At 41.3% G+C, this 21,240-nt stretch overlaps 1 protein-coding gene across 4 annotated transcripts in view; it reads left to right on the forward strand.

Moving 5' to 3' along the window:
* Nucleotides 1–21,240, forward strand: part of SPATS2L (spermatogenesis associated serine rich 2 like) — a 155,160-nt gene that overhangs the window by 80,114 nt on the left and 53,806 nt on the right. For all 4 annotated transcript variants that reach the window (XM_033947028.1, XM_033947032.1, XM_033947029.1 and 1 more), the window contains one exon: nucleotides 10,514–10,714. In XM_033947028.1, the coding sequence (XP_033802919.1) occupies nucleotides 10,514–10,714 (201 nt within the window). The remainder of the gene's footprint in view (nucleotides 1–10,513; nucleotides 10,715–21,240) is intronic.

Genomic DNA, 21,240 nt, shown 5'->3' on the forward strand with positions numbered 1-21,240 from the left:
TTTATGTGGGCTGAATATCTGTTCTGTAGTTAATTGGCTATTTGGCTGACCTGAGGAATATTACCTGGCTAGTTCTGGCAGGCCAGAACTGACTCTGGAGTTGCTTAGTGGTTAGAAGAGCAGGCTAAGAAACAGGGTTCAGATCCTGTTGATGCTCTTTGTGATCTTGGGCAAGTCATATCACCCTCAGGTACAAACTTAGATTATAAGCCTTCTGGAAACAGGGAAATACCTCTTATGCCTGAATGTAGCTTGCCTTGAGCTATCAATGAAAAGACATGAGCTAAATCCAAATCAGAGATAAGAAAACTTCATTTAAGGAATGGAAAAGGTCAAAAACGAATGAAAACTGGAATAAGCACAAACATCAACGCAGGTGCCATAAGACGGTAAAAGGGGCCAAAAGAGACTAAGAGGAAAAAATAGCCAAGGAGGCAAAAAACTTCAAGCCATTCTTTCGATACATTAAGGGGAAACGACCCGCGAAGGAAGTGGTGGGTCCGTTGGATGACTGTGGAATAAAGGGAGTGCTAAAGGAAGATAAAGAAATCACCGCCAAACTGAACACATTTTTTGTGTCTGTATTTACTGAAGAGGATATACGCAACATACTGGAACCCACCAGGCTCTATGCTGGAAACGAAGACGGGAAACTGACAGGGCTGACAGTCAATCTAGAATAATAATAATAATAATTTATTTTTATATACCACCATACCTAAGAGTTCTAGGCGGTTTACAACAATCAATCACAGTGCAAATCATGCAATAGATACAATACAAATGAGAGGTATACAGGCAGATTGATAGGCTAAAGAGCAATAAATCCCCTGGACTGGATGACATCCATCCAAGGTTCATCAAGGAATTGAAAGGGACTATAGCTGAATTGCTTCAACTAGTAGCCAACCTGTCGATCAAATCGGGAAAGATTCCGAAAGACTGGAAGGTGGCGAATGTTACGCCAATCTTCAAAAAGGGTTCGAGGGGAGATCCGGGAAACTACAGACCGGTGAGTCTATCCTCGGTACCGGGAAATATGGTAGAGGCGCTGATAAAGGAACATAAGAACATAAGCAGTGCCTCTGCTGGGTCAGACCAGAGGTCCATCATGCCCAGCAGTCCACTCACACAGTAGCCCATCAGGTCCAGGATCTGTTTAGTGATCCTCTATCTATCCCCGTCTATCCCCTTTTCCTTCAGGAAATTATCTAATCCCTTCTTGAATCCTTTCTTGAACCGTACTCTGTCCTATCACACCCTCTGGAAGTGCATTCCAGGTGTCCACCACCCTTTGAGTGAAGAAGAACTTCCTAGCATTGGTTATGAATCTGTCCCCTTTTAATTTTTCCGAATGCTCTCTCATTCTTGTAGTTTTTGAAAGTTTGAAGAATCTGTCTCTCTCCACTTTCTCTATGCCTTTCATGATCTTGTAAGTCTCTATCATGTCCCCTCTAAGTCTCCGCTTTTCCAAGGAAAAGAGGCCCAGTTTCTCTAATCTCTCAGCATATGAAAGGTTTTCCATACCCTTTATCAATTGTGTTGCTCTTTTCTGAACCCTCTCGAGTATCACCATATCCTACTTAAGGTACAGCGACCAATATTGGATGCAGTACTCCAGATGTGGGCGCACCATTGCCCGATACAACAGCAGGATAACCTTTTTCATTCTGATTGTAATACCTTTCTTGATAATACCTAGCATTCTGTTCGCCTTCTTAGAGGCCGCTGTGCACTGTGCCGATGGCTTCATTGTCTTGTCCACCAGTACCCCCAAGTCCTTTTCTAGGCTACTTTCACCCATTACCAGCCCTCCCATCGTATAGCGGTACATCGGGTTTCTGTTTCCTACATGCAAGACTTTACATTTCTCTACATTAAACTTCATCTGCCATCTTTTCGCCCACTCTCCCAGTTTATTCAGGTCCCTTTGTAAATCTTCACAGTCCTCTTTAGTCCTAACCCCACTAAATAGTTTTGTGTCGTCTGCAAATTTTATAACTTCGCACTTCGTCCCTGTTTCTAGATCATTTATAAATACATTGAACAGCAGCGGTCTGAGTACTGACCCCTGCATAACACCACTCGTGACCCTCCTCCAGTCCGAGTAGTGGCCCTTCACTCCTACCCTTTGCCTCCTACCTGTCAATGAATTTCCGATCCATCTATATATGTCTTCTTCCACCCCATGGTTCTTCAGTTTCCGTAGTAGGCGTTCAGGAGGTACCTTGTCAAAGGCTTTTTGGAAATCTAAGTATACGATGTCTATGGGGTCCCCCTTGTCCATCCGTTTGTTAATTCCTTTGAACAAGTGCAATAAGTTCGTTTGGCACGATCTTCCCTTGCAGAAGCCATGTTGGCTTGTTTTCATCAGTTTGTTCCTTTCTAGATGCTCATCGATGCTGTCTTTTATCAGCGCTTCCGCCAACTTCCCCAGAACCGAAGTCAAACTTACTGGTCTGTAGTTCCCAGGGACGCCTCACGATCCTTTTTTGAAGATGGGCGTAACATTAGCTATCTTCCAATCCTCCGGGATCACCGCATCATTGATCACCTTGACGGACACGGTCTGATGAGGACCAGCCAGCACGGTTTCAGCAAAGGCAGATCTTGTCTGATGAACTTGCTGCACTTTTTCAAGGGAGTAAACAGGCAGATAGACAAGGGCGACCCGGTCGACATTGTTTATCTGGATTTTCAGAAGGCATTCGACAAGTTTCCGCATGATCGACTACTTCGGAAAATTGCGAGTCATGGAATCGAGGGTGAAATACTCACGTGGATCAAAAACTGGCTGGAGCATAGGAAACAGAGAGTGGGGAGTAAAAGGACAATACTCAGACTGGAAGAGCGTCATCAGTGGGGTGCTGCAGGGCTTGGTGCTTGGACCCATGCTGTTCAACATCTTTATAAACGATCTGGACATTGGTACGGCGAGTGAGGTGATTAAATTTGCAGACAATATAAAGTTATTCAGAGTAGTGAAGACACATGGGGATTGTGAAGATCTTCAACGTGACATAATCAAGCTTGAGAAATGGGCATCGACATGGCAAATGAAGTTCAACGTGGATAAGTGTAAAGTGATGCATGTTGGAAACAAAAACCTCATGCACGAATACAGGATGTCCCAGGAAAGAGACTTGGGAGTTCTGATCGGCAAGTCGATGAAGCCGTCTACACAATGTGCGGCGGCAGCAAAAAGGGCAAACAGAATGCTAGGAATGATTAAGAAGGGGATCACAAACAGATTGGAGAGGGTCATCATGTCGCTGTACCAGGCCATGGTAAGCCCTCGCCTGGAATACTGTGTCTAGCACTGGTCGCCGTACATGAAGAACGACAAGGTACTACTCGAAAGGGTCCAGAGAAGAGCGACTAAAATGATTAAGGGGCTGGAGGAGTTGCTGTACAGTGAGAGATTGGAGAAACTGGGCCTCTTCTCCCTTGAAAAGAGAAGACTGAGAGGGGACTTGATCGAAATGTTCAAAATACTAAAGGGAATAGACTTAGTAGAGAAAGACAGAGTGTTCACCTTCTCCAAGGTTGGGAGAACGAGAGGGCACTCTCTAAAGTTGAAAGGGGATAGATTCCGTACAAACGTAAGGAAATTTTTCTTCACCCAGAGAGTGGTGGAAAGCTGGAACGTTCTTCGGGAGTCTGTTATAGGGGAAAACACCCTCCAGGGTTTCAAGACAAAGTTGGAGAAGTTCCTGCTAAACTGGAACGTACGCAGGTGAGGCTGGACTCATTTAGAGCACCGGTCTTTGACCTGAGGGCTGCCGCGTGAGCAGACTGCTGGGCAGGATGGACCACTGGTCTGACCCAGCAGCAGCATTTATTATGTTCTTAGTGAAACCATATCCCCTGCATTATTACTAATTTTTATATATATTTTGCTGGATAAATTTTGCCTGGGCAAAATCTTGCACATATAAAATGTAGGGGAGGGGAAGGGACGGAAGGCAGGGGGATTTAAAATGCCAGAGTTTGTCTAGATAACTCTAAAGAATAGTCAAATAAAACCATTGTTTCAGTAGTTGCATTTCTTGTTTTCATAGGGCTTTATGTAATTTTTTGTCCCTAATTTTTTCCTAAGTAATACATGATGTGCATTTTAAAAACTGTTTTCTTGATTTTAGTTACAGGTTGAGGACTTGATTTATCCCACCATATTTTAAACCTTTGATGTACATATGGCAAAAAATATTTAGGATTTGTTGAATTGCAACTGTTGTAAAAAGAGAGATTCATGGGGGGGAAAAAGAGCTACCATAGATGTTCTATTAATACCCTCAACTCTGTCTGCAGACATGGCTACAAATATCTATTCATCTGAACATACATGCCTTTTATCGACCACCAACAGTCCTCTGAGTTGAATGCATTTATGAGACTGGTGTAACCTTAGGCTGAAATATTGCTGCAGCTTGCATTACTTGTAAGAGAAGTTAGTGTGATTATGCTTGTACAAACATAGCTTGAACAAACCTTCTTTTACTCTTTTAGACAACATCCCCAAGAAATTTTAACAGCCTCCTCCTATTTTAAAATATTAAACTTCCAGTGTGAAAGGGGCTTTTAATGTACCAGTTCCACATAGTACTTCTACTCTGACTTATCCTAACACTTAGGGCATTTTAGCACATGCTAAAATGCCACACACGCTACCCGCTACCGGCGGTAGTTTTTCGGCTAACGCGTACTAATTCGATGCATGCGTTAAAAATGCTAGCGCACCTTCGTAAAAGGAGCCCTTAGTCTGTAATTTATGCTAACCATTCTGTGTGTCAATTTCTGAGCTCAGTTTTATTTGCACACACAGCTTTATATTTTTTCAGACTTATTTAGTTATACTTTATATATCTTGTACTCCATGCACTGTAAATTCTTTAAAACAAGTGTGTGTATATATATATATATACACACACACACACACACACACACACACTTGTGTTAAAAAATTTACAGTGTTTACTGCCCACTGTTGGTAGGGCAGTATACAAGAAAATAAATTATTATTATCTCAAGTGGGCTACTGAAGCTGCTGTAGGCCTGTTATTATGACCGATAAGGGGGTACTCCAGGACTGATTTCGGAAACACTGATTATAGAACACAGGTACACACACACACTTTTTGCCAGTACTGTGGCTGGTGTGAGTGTTTGGACCTAAGTGCATATTGTTGCAACCCGCGGGCTCCTGAAACGCACAGCAAGCCTGGGCCACAGCGACCGATACTATTCCCAGCGTGTTCCCTCCAATTAGGGAATCCTTCAGGCACCCTAGGCAACAGCCTAGGGTAAAACAGCAAGTGAAATGTCCACAGTGCAAGCAAGCAAGGAATCCACACACACTCAAAGAGGTTCAAAAAAATACATTTAGACTTTTTTTCCTGACCCAGAGTCAGGTTGCTCTGAGGTTCTCAAGTAATAATAATAATAATAATAACAGTTTATATATCGCAATATCGTTAAGTTCTATGCGGTTTACAATAGATTAAACGAGGTACAAATTGATTGAATTTAAGAGGGGAGAAGAGGAGAGTTAATAGGACTGGAAATGCATTGTTGAGGAGAAAGAGATTAACAGGACAGAGGAAACACTATGGAGGAGAAAAAATATGAGTGGGTCAGTTGTCTAGATACTTTAGGAACAGTTGAGTTTTTAGACGTTTTCTGAATTCCTCATAAGTAGTGGGTGAAAGCAGTTGATCTAGGTCTTTACCCCACAATGCTGCTTGATGTGAAAGAAGGTGTTCATGGTGTTTTTTCAGTTTACAACCTCTAACTGGGGGGGAAACAAAGTAGGAATGAGAGCTTCTCTTGTGTCAAGTAGGTTGTGATATTTTCCAAATACCTTAATGCAAAAACCAAAGCATATAATGCTGGGCCAACCTGGCCATACTGGTCTCACAACTATCAGAATGACCTTTATTTCCAAAATCAGAAACCTCCCCCCCCAAAAAAAACCAAAACTATGGCTGGGCTTCAATTTCTACAGCTCAGTCCTCTTCACCAGCCTAAATGGGACAAGGTAAGTTCAGCAATGAGTAAACAAACACACAGGTCTTGCTGTTTGGCAATGAATTTTTCATAAGCAAAAGATAAACTGTACAAGTTGAAACACTCTGACACTGGCTGACTGCAGTCAGGGAATCTATTCAAACGGAGCTCCTCCGTGGCTGACATTCCCTGCAGTAGCTTATCACCAGTAGTCTCCAGCTGTGTGGAGAGGAGCATAAGTCAAAAGCTCCGTAGTGAATTGTTCAAGTTTTAAAGCCAAAAACACAGCAACAAAATCTTCACAACATAGCTCTAAAAAATGTGACATTTCTGCTGCACACCAAAAATAACACAGTTCCAAGCTTTCACCAAAAAAAACAACAGGTAAGGAAAAATATCAAACACTCCCCACCTTTTCAGCTTGTGTCCATGACTTCTAGCCTCTCCCTAGGCTCACTGGAAAAACCAATATCCATCAGTTCACAGCTTCCAAACTGCTTCTCAGTGGTGGGTTCAGACTCTTCTGAAAGGTCCACCATCTCACACTCTTCCCCTGGCTCATCAGCATTCAGTTGGTGAGGGAAGTCATGCTGCCTTTCTGGGAAACGCTCCCAGCTCCTCTGCTCCTCCCCCCCTCTGGGTCTCAGCTGCCCTGTTTTAACAGGCTCCAATTCGCCCCTCCCTGCTCTGAAGAGGGGGAAGGGAGAAAGCTCTTTCTGTAGCTGTGTCTGCCTATTAGTGCTGCCCGATTCAGGAAAAAAAAATTTGATTCGATTCGATTCAGACTATTGAATCGATTTTTCGATTCGATTCGATTTTCCTGCCCAATTGGGTGTTTTTTTTCAAACATCCTGGTGGGTTTATTTTATAAAGCAAGGAGTGGAGATGTCCAATCAAGACTGGTGAACTCAATTTATTTCACCAGTCTCTTTTATTTGTTCAAACTCAATGACTCAACATGTACATGTTTTGGCCAAACTGGCCTGCTTCAGACGTCTACAATCATAAGAGACACAACTAATAAATGAAACAAATATATAAATATATGCATAAAAATCAATAAAATTGCAAATATATCATAACCATATAAAACAATAAATGAAAATGGCAAAAATTACAAAAATAGCAATAAACATATATGTATCAATGAATAAAAGAAGAAAGACAGCACCAATCAATTAAAAATATATATAAAATCATACATATTTAATACACAACCATATTAACATGCAATAAAATGATCAAAAGATATGCATATAAAGAACCAACACCTCATATCAAGGAATAATGTGACATATGTATAATAAGCATATTTAAAACATTGCATACAAAATAAAAGGACAGCACTAATAAATTACTAATTGCAATAAAAATGTACACCAATTATACATACTAATGTATAAAAATGTAAATATGTTCAAAAAGCATTCAAGATAAATAAGAACAGAATAAATACATAACAAATATACTCTGAATATAAAATTGACAAAACAAACGACAAACCTAAAAACAAATAAATTAAATAGCATACCTTAAGAGTCTGTCAGTTAATATATGTACAAGTTATAAAAGATTTGCAGGTCACTCAAATCGTACTCTAAATAAAAATAAAAATATCATGATATGCATTTCCAAAACGGCATAAATACAAAATGAAACTGAAAGCATAGGGGCTTTCATTGCAACCAATAGAAACTATAAAAACTGTATGTCTTCTCTAAAATCATGTGCAAAACAACACATTTATTAGGCTCCAAAGTACTATACAGTGGAAAGACAGTATAATCTCTGAAGAGATAAAACAATACAATTAATCTACTCAAACACAGATGAGACTACATGAAGCCAAAATGTTACAGAGTAGACAAGTGCTAATTTAACTTTAAAAGACAACTTGATCGAGCTGCAGCACTTACTAATACTGGCACACTTCATCAAATGAAATTAACAAAACGATGCATGATCGAACTACAGCGTTAAAAATACTGGAGCACTTAATAAAAATACTAAGATGGAGTAAAAAACTAAAAGTTCCAAGCCTTTCTTTTAGTGACAAGACCACAGCCTTTCTACAGTCTGAACCAATACTGTGTACCCAGACCCCAGAGAATGAACATATTTAATTACAGGCATAAAGGTGCTCAAACATAGAGAAACATAATGTAAGGCAAAATAGTCTCTTGAACAAACAAAACAAAGACAATAAATTACTAAAACACAAATGAAGCCGTATGAAGTAAAAGCATTAAGGAAAAATACTAATAAAACTATAAGCTATACGAACAGGACATGCACAAACTCAGGCACTTACTGTTACAAGAGCACTAATTGATTGAAGGTTAAAAAAAAAACGTGAAAAAACATGAAGAAGGCATAAAAGACGGCCTCTGCAGCACAGTCCTGCCCCTTCTCTGATGTCAGGGGCAGGATCGTGGCACAGGGAACGTGCTGCTGTAGTGATCCTGTAATTAGATAAACCGGGAGGCCACGAGGGAAGCCGGAGGACACTGCAAAGAGCGCCTAAGTGCTGCAGCACTTCATGACTGACACTCCCCCACCGAATCGGCCAGGCCGATTTTTTAGAAAAACAAATCGATTCGAATTGATTCACCTGAAGTGAATCGGTGAATCGATTTGAATCGGAAATCGGGCATCACTACTGCCTATGTGACAGCTTCCTGCTATGATTCTGGCCTTCTGGGAGCTGTAGGTTCCTAGCTCCTGAGTTCCTCTGAGATTTAATAGCAGGCTTGGGAGAGTAACCTGCAACTGGACTGAACTTTCCATGGCAGTCAGTGTCTGGCTCAATGTCAGTACAAGAAAAGTCAGCGCTTTCATAATCGGCAGGGCCAACCTGGTCAGCTATCCTGCATAGGGTCTTACTGCTCTTCCTTGCTAACCCTGTGCCAAAGCTAGAAAGAGAGCTAGATTTGGCACAGTATGTGAGTATATACCTGGTTATGTTGTATTCTATAAAAGAAATTAGGCACTTACACTAGATGTACTGTACAGTTATGGAATAACCCTCTATAAGGGTCATTTTCAGTGCCATTTACCCAGCTACATTGACCTATATAAGACACTATGTTGATTTGGGGAAAGGCATTCCTATTAATAGGAAGAGGGTGCGGTACAGAAATCTACATGCATTGTTTCCAGCAAATTTTTATGTACAGAAAGAATGCAAACCATAAGGTTTACTGACTAGTACAAAGTATCTACGAGACTTTGTGGAACACGTTAGGTTATCTGAAAATTGCTGTTTTTATTCCTTAATTTTCTCTGTCTCATCTACAGTCACTTCATTATCTACCATTATTTCTTATGCTTATTTAACACAAATCTATCCAATTCCATTTCCATAAAAGTTATCACCAGCTATGAAGTCAATGTACCAAGATTTTTTTAGAATCAACCATTATTAACAAATTTATACATTAGATGAGTTCTTGTCTAGCACTGCACTGGCATTCAGAAGTTTATAAATAGAATCTAAAATCCTTCTAGAAACTCTTTATCATAAAGATAAGATTCATGCATTATTTGACTCATGTTTGTTCACAGCACTTATAAAGAATACCTTCAATACGCCAAATGCCATTTTGTGGTCCTTATTTTATTTCCCATTAAGTTGAAATCGTAGGGTCCATTGGGTGTTTGCGCTCCCGAGAGAGTAAAACTGTGACTGAGTTCAAAGAAGCGTGGGATGAACACAGAAGATTTAGAATCAGAAAATAATATTAAATATTGAACTAGGCCAGTACTGGGCAGACTTGCACGGTCTGTGTCTGTGTATGGCCGTTTGGTGGAGGATGGGCTGGGGAGGGCTTCAATGGCTGGGAGGGTGTAGATGGGCTGGAGTAAGTCTTAACAGAGATTTCGGCAGTTGGAACCCAAGCATAGTACCAGGTAAAGCTTTGGATTCTTGCCCAGAAATAGCTAAGAAGAAAAAAAATGTAAAAAAAAAAAAAAATTTAATTGAATCAGGTTGGGCAGACTGGATGGACCATTCGGGTCTTTATCTGCCGTCATCTACTATGTTACTATGATCATGGAAGGCAATATTTACTGCAGGAAAATGGCCCCTACGATCTCTGACTAACTTTAAATAATACTGAAAGGGTCAGGGGTTTGATATACTGCCTTTCTGTTGTACAACCAAAGTGGTTTACATATACTATGTGCTGGTACTTTTAATGTCACTAACGGGCTCTCAATCTAATTTCTGTACCTGACAAAGTTCATTTGTTATCACTATAAGTTCTATTGGGATACCTTTTCAAAAATGAACATGAAAGATCCTTACTCTCTCCCTGCAGCCTTAAAATAAAATCTGTTACAATTCTGTACAATTTGTTTGCAGGAGAAATATATTCTAATATTCCTGGTAGAAGATTTGGGTAATTGATCAACCCTGTACAAAAATGTCACTATTTCCAATAATATAGACTACTATGTGTATAGGTTTCACTGTCATCCCCAATCATCATGCAATATTCCCCCACAGAAAAGAAGGTTGAAGAACAGAATGGATTGTCAGTAGATTTACACTCTCAGCCCTGTAATGGAATACAGGTGCATCAGGACATAAAGTCATCAGTTCAACAAAAACTTAAAAGCAAACCAAGGTCAAGACCAACATCCAACAAATTGCATGTCCCTGCAGCTGATATTGAAGAAAAACTGGATGATTCTATCAAAAAAAGAGGTAAAGTGCAATACATTTCCTCCTTAAGAATGATTTTCTGACGATAAAGTGACCAAGTTTTGTAATATTTGACAAATTCTAAAATATTATGAGGAAATCTGACCTGACAGATTTTGAGAATGGATCCTAGGGGAAGTTTGTGAAGAGCTTTTACTGCTCAAAAAAGGCCTTGATAGGATTTTCCCCAAATCAATTTCTTAAGCAGTTTAATATATTCAGGACCAGGAGATAACAATGTATTGGACTGCACGGTATAAAGATATTTCTGTTGTCAGAAATTCTATCTTCCTGCTGTGCAGAGTTTCAATTATCATAACTTACACTGTTTTCCTTGCCCAATTTAAACATACCCTGGGCATGCCTCTTTTGAAGCCAAATATACAACTAATTCCACTGACTACCAATCACTGCATACATTAAATTCAAAATATCATGCATAATGTATCTCATCTTATATGCAAGCTCCCCTGCACTTCTCATAAACCTTTTCACCAATTCTTTGTCCAATTCAACCAGAAACATCAAGAAACTCCTTATCCTTCCATCTCCTAAAGGAATAAAATATAAGTGCACATTTAACACACTTATCACCTACATTGGCACAAAGACCTCAAACAGCCTCCCGATAGTTATCAAAACTGAACCCTGCTATCTCAAATTTGGGAAAAAACTGAAGACTCGTCTCTTCGAGGCAATATACTCCATTGACAATATACTCCATTGACAATCTGGTGCAGAGATTTTAACTCCTTCTAATTTACCATTAATTCTCATTACCACCCATTTAGAAGACTATTCTCCCTCCCTCTCCTACTCCTGCTTCCATCTCATCTCCCCTCTCTTTTTCTTCTGTCTTCACACAAATTGTATGTTGCCTTGAACCTAATTAGGCATAGAGTGGCTCACAAATTGTAGATTAGATTAGATTATGCAGGACTGCCTCAAGGATATCTGACAACCTAGACAAACCTTTAGTTTAGACATGCACTCTACCCCAACCCTAGGGTAGATTAAGTATCTGTCATTATCATTCCCCTCTCTTATAGATCTGACATATCTCTCTCACTCCCCTCTCCCCCATTACATTTCTCTCTACACTCTTTCCCTCCCCGGGCAGTCCTCCCAGCAGTGGCAGTGATGCAAAGATATACTGCTTCCTGCTTGGCCTCTTACAGGTCCTGTATCTCACCCACAGGAAGTTATGTCAAAGAAGGTGCTGCAGCAGCGGGAAGACTGAGAGACTGGCTGCATTACTACCTACTTCTATTCCATGGAGCCCAGCATCTCTCCTTCCCTATGTCCCCCCTTCCCCATGGTGTCCAGCATGTTTCTTCTTTCCTACTCCCTCTAGTGTCCATCATCTCTGCCCTACCCCACTCCCTCATGTAGTGTCCAGCATCTCTCCTTCCCTATATTCCTCTCCCTCTATAGGGTCCAGCATGTGACTCCTTCCCTTTTCTCTCTCCCCATGGTGTCCTCCACTCAAGATGTTCAGTGGCTTTCTTTTCCTTTCTTAAAACCCTCTGCAACGGCACCAGCATGTAGATCAGCTTGGTAACACAACACTTTAGTGTTCAAGGCCTGTGCCTTGTTCCATCCAGAGGTATTATGATCTGTCAGACGATGAGCAGGGATAGATTAGAACATAAGAATTGCCATATTGGGACAGACCGAAGGTCCATCAAGCCCAGTATCCTGTTTCCAACAGTGGCCAACCCAGGTCCCAAGTACCTAGCTAGATCCCAAGTAGTAAAACAGATTTTATGCTGCTTATCCTAGGAATAAGCAGTGGATTTCCCCAAGCCATCTCAAAAATGACCAGACACTGGGCACAACAAGCTTTGTGTCAGTAAGCTGAGTGACATGCCAGTACCACTATGGAGAGTGTGGCGCAGTACTCTAGGTTGTGGGTTGAAACCCACGCTGCTCCTTGTGATCCTTGGCAAGTCACTTAATCCTCCCATTGCCCCAGGTACATTAGATAGATTGTGAGCTCACCGGGACAGACAGGAAAAAATGCTTGAGTACCTGAATAAACTCATGTAAACCGTTTTGAGCTCTTCTGGGAGAACAGTATAGAAAATTGAATAAATAAATAAAGAACTGCTGAACACTTTGTGAAGGGAAGATGAGTATATACTGAACATACACATTGCTGTGACTGTGCCATCCATCAAAGTGTGTAGTCCTAGGCAGATGCCTAGTCTGCCTAGTGGTTGGGCAAGTATCATTTTATGAAAGCCTGTATATAGTTTTAACCAGGCAGTGGAAGGCATTTTTCAAATAAGCCAATTCACCCAGGTAAATGGCTTTGGAATTTGTCCTCTAAATAGCTGAGATGAAGACTAGCTCACTTGTAGATGCTACCATTGGTGTTTAACATGTAAGATTATGTGAAAGATACAAACCTAGAGGGGATTTTATAAAATTGCCAAGCAGTACCAAGAAAGCTGTACTTTTATGCAACCTTCATGTTGATGCGTTTAGGGGAGGAATCACAATTTAAACACATGTGGGCTGTTAGCCAGTAGCAATCAGCGAATTTGTTGACTGACACTGGCGCTGAACCCAGAAATTCAGTGTCGGTTCATGTCCAGGCATTGAATTTTCAGGTGCGGAGCTGGCCAACATATCATCGATTAACTGCAATACTTAGCACTTATCTGGTTATGGGTTGCCACATAAAGATAGGACTGATTTTTAGGTGGTCCTATTGATGCAGTTAACTTGAACAGTTAAGTTCTGAATATCAGCACTTAACAGCAAGTGCATAAAGTATACAAATTTTGAGAGAGCCTGGTATTTACTTGTTTATGTCTTATCTACATTTATGCAAAAAAGATAGGAGGTGGATTGGGCAGTCTATGGGTAAGGTTAGGTTGGAACATAATGTTACACGTATATTCCCCATTTTAGAAGGGGAATACAGGGAGGGTACAAACAAAAAATGAACACTTATATGAAAACCCGACAGGGCCAGTGTTTCACACAGCAATACTGGCTTCCTCAATGATTCAGAATTTGTGCTTATCAGTTGGTACTCTTTCTTCAAGTTGCTTTTAGCATTATTCTCTTTGCCCAACATAAAAAATGATGCTTTAACATAGGACAGGAAAAAAGCTTTCCCAAAGTATACAGATTTGTATCCAAACAATGGCACTAAATGTTGCCATTATCCAGATTGGGCAGCAGATAGCATCATACCCATGTAACCCCACTTTTAGTCATTGCCCATGATGATGGGATGAAGTGGACTCAAAGGAGCTAATATTGAGATCATGGGAAGCAGCCTGGCTAATTCCTGCCATCGGCGATGATCCTGGATATTCAATGCCAGGGCTGTATCTGGCCACTGGTATTTTATATCCGGGTCAAAGTTCACCACTGGAGACTTAACTGTCCAAGCTGATATTCATTGGCTGACCAGCTAAAGCTAATTGGCTAAAGATGGACCTGCTTTTTAGGTGGGTCTATTTAGCCATGTGCTTTAGCTGGACAGTCGATTAATATCAGCTTATGTGACATAGCTGGTCACTAGGCTAGTCGGTGATAGTTTAATAGTCTAAAAGATTTGATATACCACCCTTCAAATAATGTCAGAGTAGTGTACAATATAAAACAGTTCATAATATAAAAATAACTCATAATAATAATGTAATAAAAAGGACAGAGTTACTGGGACCCAGAAGAGTGGAGATCTGGATATTCAACAGGAGATAGCAGAATATTGGTGGATACCCAGTCTAATGGGACTTAGCCTTTGCCAGCTTGCTAAATTCTGCTGAATATGGCTGGAAAAGGGTTGTAGCTTGGATGCAAATGCACTGCTTAAATCAATCTCCTTCTCCTAGGGTTACCAGACGTCTGGATTTCCCCGGATATGTCTTCCTTTCTGAGGACATGTCTGGGGATCTGGACGGCTTTTCACAACCTGGCACTTTGTCTGGGTTTTGAAAAGCTTCCAGTAATGTTGGGACAGCATCTGCACAAGCGCAGATGCCAAGCAGTGATGTCACTCGCAGGAGTATGATGTCATCGTGTCACACCAGTACATGCGCAGATGCCATCCCAACAAGCGAACAGGTTGTGAGGACAGGGCAGAACAGGGCGGGCCTGGGGGCAGGGCCATGGATCCGGATTTTCATTCCAGAAAATCTGGTAACCTTACCTTCTCCTTCCCTTAGGTTTCTCTGGGGTACAGTGGTTCTCTAAAGCAGTCAACAATTTGATTAGTTGTGGTTCCAGTCCTAGGAACTCCAGAATCCTTGTTCCAAAAACAAGTGCCTTTGTATGCCCTCTCCTGGGGGTATAAGCAAGTTGATTCTTCAAAATGCAAAACAGTGTTAGGATTGGCAGGAAAATAAAAATAGGGGCTCTCCTTGTTAGATGGAAGGTCAGAGACAGGAGAGTACCAAAGACAATTATGGCGAGCAAAGCAGAAGCTTAAATTATTGTAGGGTCAGCTTTATCTAAGAATTGGGAAAATCCCCTGTCAGTTCAGGTAGCTCCTAAAAAGATAGAAATAATGTATAGAACTCAAAAGTGTCCAGGCTTTGACAGAACTCAACATCAACATCATTTATTAGTTGTGGGATCTACCCTTAAATGAACATGCATCTCACAATCTTACACTTCTGCTCCTCCAGGCACAGAAACCAGGACATTAGATTCTTTTGACAAATGCATTTTCCAATCATCTATGCTCATCAATAGAATTATGGACTACCAATTCTACATGTCCATTTATTTTAAATCCTTACTTATACAACTGTCAGAGTTTGAGGAATTCCTGCCTCCAGGCAAACTAAAACAATCTCAACAATTATCTAAGAATTTGTTCAGTACAAGAAAATATATGTATGGGTAGAGGAACTTTTAATGCATTTGATATTTCTTCCCAAATATCTGCAGTGACAATTGCTATGTGCACTTGGCCTGGTTTAGAGTCTCTGATCTAGAAACTTCAGTTCAAGAACTCCTTTCATGTAAGGGTGATGACCTATTTGGGAATAAAATTGAGGAGGTGGCAGATAAGATTTAAAAAAAAAAAAACAACCCCACACAGATTCCTTGACCACTTTATCTAATCCACAAACCTCTCAATCTTCTTCATCGTCTAGAAAAGTGGTTCTCAACCCTGTCCTGGAGGATCACCAGGCTAATTGGGTTTTCAGGCTAGCCCTAATGAATATGCAAGGAGGTGATTTGCATGCCTATCACTTCCATTATATGCAAATCTCTCTCATGCATATTCATTAGGGCTAGCCTGAAAACCCGATTGGCCTAGTGGTCTTCCAGGACAGGGTTGGGAACCACTAGTCTAGAAGAAATTATGTCTTATCCAGACGTTCGTATTACTATAACACCAAACGGTGTTACAATCAGCCATCTTCATCATCCTCTTGGCTTCTTGCTCAGCAACCCCATTCAAGGCAACAAAGGACACAGAATCACAATCTGAGTCTCAGTCCAAACAGAAGTCTTCCTTTTGACTCCTTTCTAGAGAGTATTGTCAACATTTCCCCTGCTTCTTCCTCCTCATCAGAAGCAGATTAATCTACTTTCATCAATGCTGAACTCTTATAACTACAGATCAGTGGGCTCTTCAGGTCATTACTCAAGGCTACACCTTATGCTTGATCAGAAAACCTCCAGACCACCCACCAAAAGAGTCTCTTTTCAGCTCTCTCCAGAGGACCCTCCTTCACCAAGAACTCTTGACCCTTTTCCAGCTAAACGCAATAGAGCCTTTTCCTCTGCAGGAGGGGGGCCAGGGTTTCTACTCAACGTATTTCCTCATACCAAAAAAGATTGGAGGCCTTGGCCAATTTTAGACCTCTAGGGCCTCAACATATACTTCTTGAAGGAGAAGTTTTACATGGTCTCTCTGGGAACCCTTCTACTTCTACTGGAAAAAGGCGATTGGCTTGTCTGCAGTGTTCTTTGCTCACATGTTTAAAGACTGTTTTCAGTCCAATTCACAGATCCATCCTACCTGCTCTCCGAAAGTATCTTCTCTTTTACATTGGATCTCAACATTTCCAATACAACGTCTTGCCCTTTGGACAGGCATCAGCACCTCATCTCTTCATGAAATGCCTAATGGCAGTGGCATCAGCCCTTTGCACATAAGGGTTTCACATATTTCCCTACTTAGACAACTGATTGATCAAGGATTCATCATTTCAAACTGCTCAGCATGCCATCAATTCAATAACTCATCTCCTGGAGCTGCTAAAGTTTGCCATCAACTATCAAAAGTCACATCTACACCCTTCTCAGACACTGGAGTTCATTGGGGCTCTGCTGTATACTTCTCAGGGACAAGTTTTTCTACCAAAGCAGAGAGTGAACAATCTGATTCACCTGTGTCAAATAGTCTCCTTCTTTCAATGCACTTCTGCATGTCAGATGGCATGCCTTCTCAGTCACATGGCATCCACAGTATATGTCACTCATTTGGCACGTCTTCATCTCAGAGCTCCACAATGGACCCTGTTGACCAAATGGTCTCAAGCCTAAGGGCATCTGATGGTTACAATCCAAGTCACCTCTGACTTCTGTCACTCTCTCCAATGGTGGATGATTCCTCACAATCTCACTTGAGATCTTCCCTTCCACCACCATCTCAGACTTCTAGCCACAGATGCTTCCATGTTAGGATTGGGTGCTCATTTAGATGGCTTCCACACTCAAGGAATATGGTCTCATTATGAACAAGCCCTCCATATAAATTTTCTTGAACCATGAGCAATAGGCAACACTTTCAAAACATTCCAGGACTGTCTCCCCCAACAAGTAGTCTTTGTCCATACAATCAAGTTGCCATGTTCTACCTGAACAAACAAGGGGACATGGAAGCAGGAGAGATTTGGAATTGGGCAACTGCTTGCAGCATACGTCTCGGAGCAGTTACTTAGCGGAGAAGCAGAATGTCCTGGCAGACAAATTGAGCAGACTCCTTCAGCCTCAGCACAACAATCTTACATCAGATTTTCTCCAAATGGGGGAATGCTGGACATAGATCTCTTCACTTCCCTTCACAAAAGAAAAAACTTCCACAATTCAGCTCCAGGTTCTATACCCCCAACCGCATTTCATTGGATGCCTTTCTCTTTCATTGGGGGGACAGATTCTTCTATGCATGTCCTTGAATATCTTTTATTGGGAAAACTCTACTCAAACTTTGCCATTATCATGGCATCATGATAGTCATAGTACTACAATGACCACATCAGGTTTGGTTTTCACTACTGTCAACCAAGAAACCATGCAAGTTGAAACCATTCCCAACACTACTGATGCAGAAATCTCCTTCACCCCAGTCCTTGCTCCTTATCACTAACAGCATGGTTACCTTTACCAAGCAAGTAAAAGTTTCCTTTCTCTCAGCTGCAGTATCTGTGGTCATTGAAGTGTCTGGAAAATTTCACTTAGCACTGTTTCTGCTTTAAATGGACAAGATTTTCTTTCTGGTGTACTTTACATTCTCTGGAACCTGTTACCTGACTATTGCTATCCATACTGGACTACTTTCTACTCTGGTCAAAAAAATAATTTGGCTAGAGTACATTTCAGTGCTATTGCTATCAGTGCATTTCACTCTCCCTTGGACAAAAAACCTCTCTGTTTACCCCTTGGTAGCCCATTCCATGAAAGGCCTATTCCACATGAAACCAGCTGATGCTTGGGATCTTAATGTCGTACTATCTGCTCTCATGAAGTCTCTTTTTGAGCCGCTTACATCTTGCTTTCTCAAACTTTTCATTTGGAAAGTCGTTTTCCTCATTACCTTCACTTCTGCATGCCATTTGAGTTAGCTTCAGTCTCTTGTATGGGATCTTTTCTACATAAGAGTAGTACTTCAAACACATTCAAAATTCCTACCCAAAGCTGTCTCAGGATTTCACCTCAAACAATCTATAGTTCTGCCTATTTTTTTTCCAAAGACACATACCCATCCTGTAAAGGCAGCTCCTCACACCTTGCACAGCAAATTTGCTCTAGCATACAACCTTGGCCAGACTAAACCCTATAGAACAGTGGTCTCAAACTCAAACCCTTTGCGGGACCACATTATGGATTTGTAGGTATTTGGAGGGCCGCAGAAAAAAATAGTTAATGTCTTATTAAAGAAATGACAATTTTGCATAAGGTTAAACTCTTTATAGTTTATAAAACTTTCCTTTAACAGTTAAAAGGAAAGATATATAAACTATAAAGAGTTTTACCTTATGCAAAATTGTCATTTCTTTAATAAGCCATTAACTATTTTTTCTGCGGCCCTCCAAGTACTCTATTTTTTCTGCAGCACTCACATTTAAAGTTTAATATCTTTTCTTTCTCAAAATTGGCACATTTCAATCACTAAATTGAAAATAAAATCATTTTCCTACCTTTGTTTGGTAATTTCATGAGTCTCTGATTGCACTTTATTCTTCTGACTGTGCATCCAATATTTCTTCCCTTCTTTCAGCCTCCTGTATGCTTCCTTTCCTCCAGACCTCATTCCCTCCCCCAACTTTTTCTTTCTTTCTCTATGTCTGTCTTTCTCTGATTCTGTATCCCATTTTTTGTTTTTTTTCTGGCTCCCTGTCCCCCCCCCCCTCTTTCTTTCTTCCTTCCTGCCCTCCCCCATGCCACTGTCGCTGGGGAATAGGCTGCTGCCACCATCGGGAACAGGCCGAGATCTCCATGCTTCTCTTCTCCACGGGGCCGACCGCCCAATGTCAATTCTAACGTCGGAAAGGACGTTCCAGGCAGCCAGGCAGCGATTGGCTAGCCAGAACGTCCTCTCGACGTCAGAATTGATGTTGGGCGGCGAGAGAAGCAGGGAGATCAAAGAGCACGGTGCCGGCCTGTTCCCCAATGGCAGCGGTGAGAAGGGAAGGGAAGCAGGTTGGGCACCACTGCTCTAGACGAGCCGCACTCTAGGGAGAACAGTGGAGGGTGGCCAGCTGTGCGGACCGCCCCCCCCCCTTGGTACGCCACTGGAGCAGCAGCGTGTCTGACCGGCTCGTTCCGTTCAAAGCCGCAGGTGGCGGCTCCTTGCGAGATCCGCGCCTGCGTCTGAAGCCTCTCTGATGTTGTGATGTCAGAAAAGCTTCCGATGCAGGAGTGGATAGCGCAAGGAGCGGGCCATGTAACAGCCCATAATGTCTGAGCTATGGCTACTTTGGTGGCTCATTTCTGCTCTGCATCTATTAATGACATCTGCAAAGCAACTATTTAGTCCTCAATTCTTACCTTTACTTCTCACTTCTGTTTGGAACAAAACTCCAGTAGAGACAGTCAGTTTAGTCAAGCAGTTCTGCAAAATCTATTTACTTTGAGTGCCAACTTTCCCTCTAACCATCTTCTGTTTCATCATGATCATGTTTATATATCCAATATCCTTTTTCAGAGTCATGATCCTGACAGCTTGGGAGTCCCACATGTGAGAATATTACACCTGCTTGTCCTCAGAGAAAACAAAGTTGCAGGTGTTCTCTGAGGATAGCAGACATATATTATCACCACCCACCCACCCACCTAGTTGTCTTCTTAGCTTTTTTACTGAAGTGATAGTCTTGTGAGCCAGCAAGTGGGAAGGCACCAGCACACTGGAAGGTAGGCTGAGGCCTTCTAATGTATTTCAATGACCATGCAACCACAACCCAATTGCTGTATAATAGATATGTGTATAATAGAATAAATCAAGAATCAGCTTACATGATATAAAGAAACAGCAGTTGAGCCAAACAGAGGGGACAACCAGAGTGCCGGTACGTCTGTGAAGATCCAATCTGTTCTGGCTTTACATCTCTTCTTGATCTTTTATACCTTAGCCCCTAGCCTGGCAGGCTGGGGCATTGCATAGCTACTGGTTACATAATTATTTTTGATTCGTTATCATAGTTTCAGATTTAATGACTTTTTGTTTTACAAGTAACTTTGAGACATAACAAGGCTTCTGTTGTCAAAAATGACTTCCCTATTTCCCATGACAGTGTGTTCTCAGTGCTAAAGTCAAAATCCCTTGAGCATGTGTCCCTCCCTCCTTTCCTTCTTATATTTCTGCTTAATTGTAGTTATCAGTAGTTCCAGGGTGCTGTATGTTTTAGGATGCATAAGTTATTTTTAGGCCTCTGAATTCTGCTGTATGCCCAGAGCAGAAAGGGGCATTTTTGAAGGAGTGGTGAGGGCAGGTGGTGGGCAGGATATGGGCCGACTTAAACTTACTTAGTCATACTGCAGGGATAATTGAAAGTTTTACAAGACTGCCTGGACAGAACTTATACATTTGTCCGCTGCGGATTACTTCAATGTTTGTATTTCCTTCAGTGTGTGGCTGCCTATACAAGAAATTTTTACATCGAACGATTGCAGCCAGGCAGGATTCCGAGTTACATATCTTGTTTGCTACCTCAGGCTCCTATCTGCACTTCCGAAAACTAATGAAAACATCTTTGTTTGTAAGATTTTTAGGAAATGAATGATTAAGTCACAAATTTTGTAATTTGCTGATTTGTACAGTCTCTTGCTTA

The sequence above is a fragment of the Geotrypetes seraphini genome, chromosome 5 (assembly GCF_902459505.1).
Source record: "Geotrypetes seraphini chromosome 5, aGeoSer1.1, whole genome shotgun sequence".
NCBI lineage: Eukaryota > Metazoa > Chordata > Amphibia > Gymnophiona > Dermophiidae > Geotrypetes > Geotrypetes seraphini.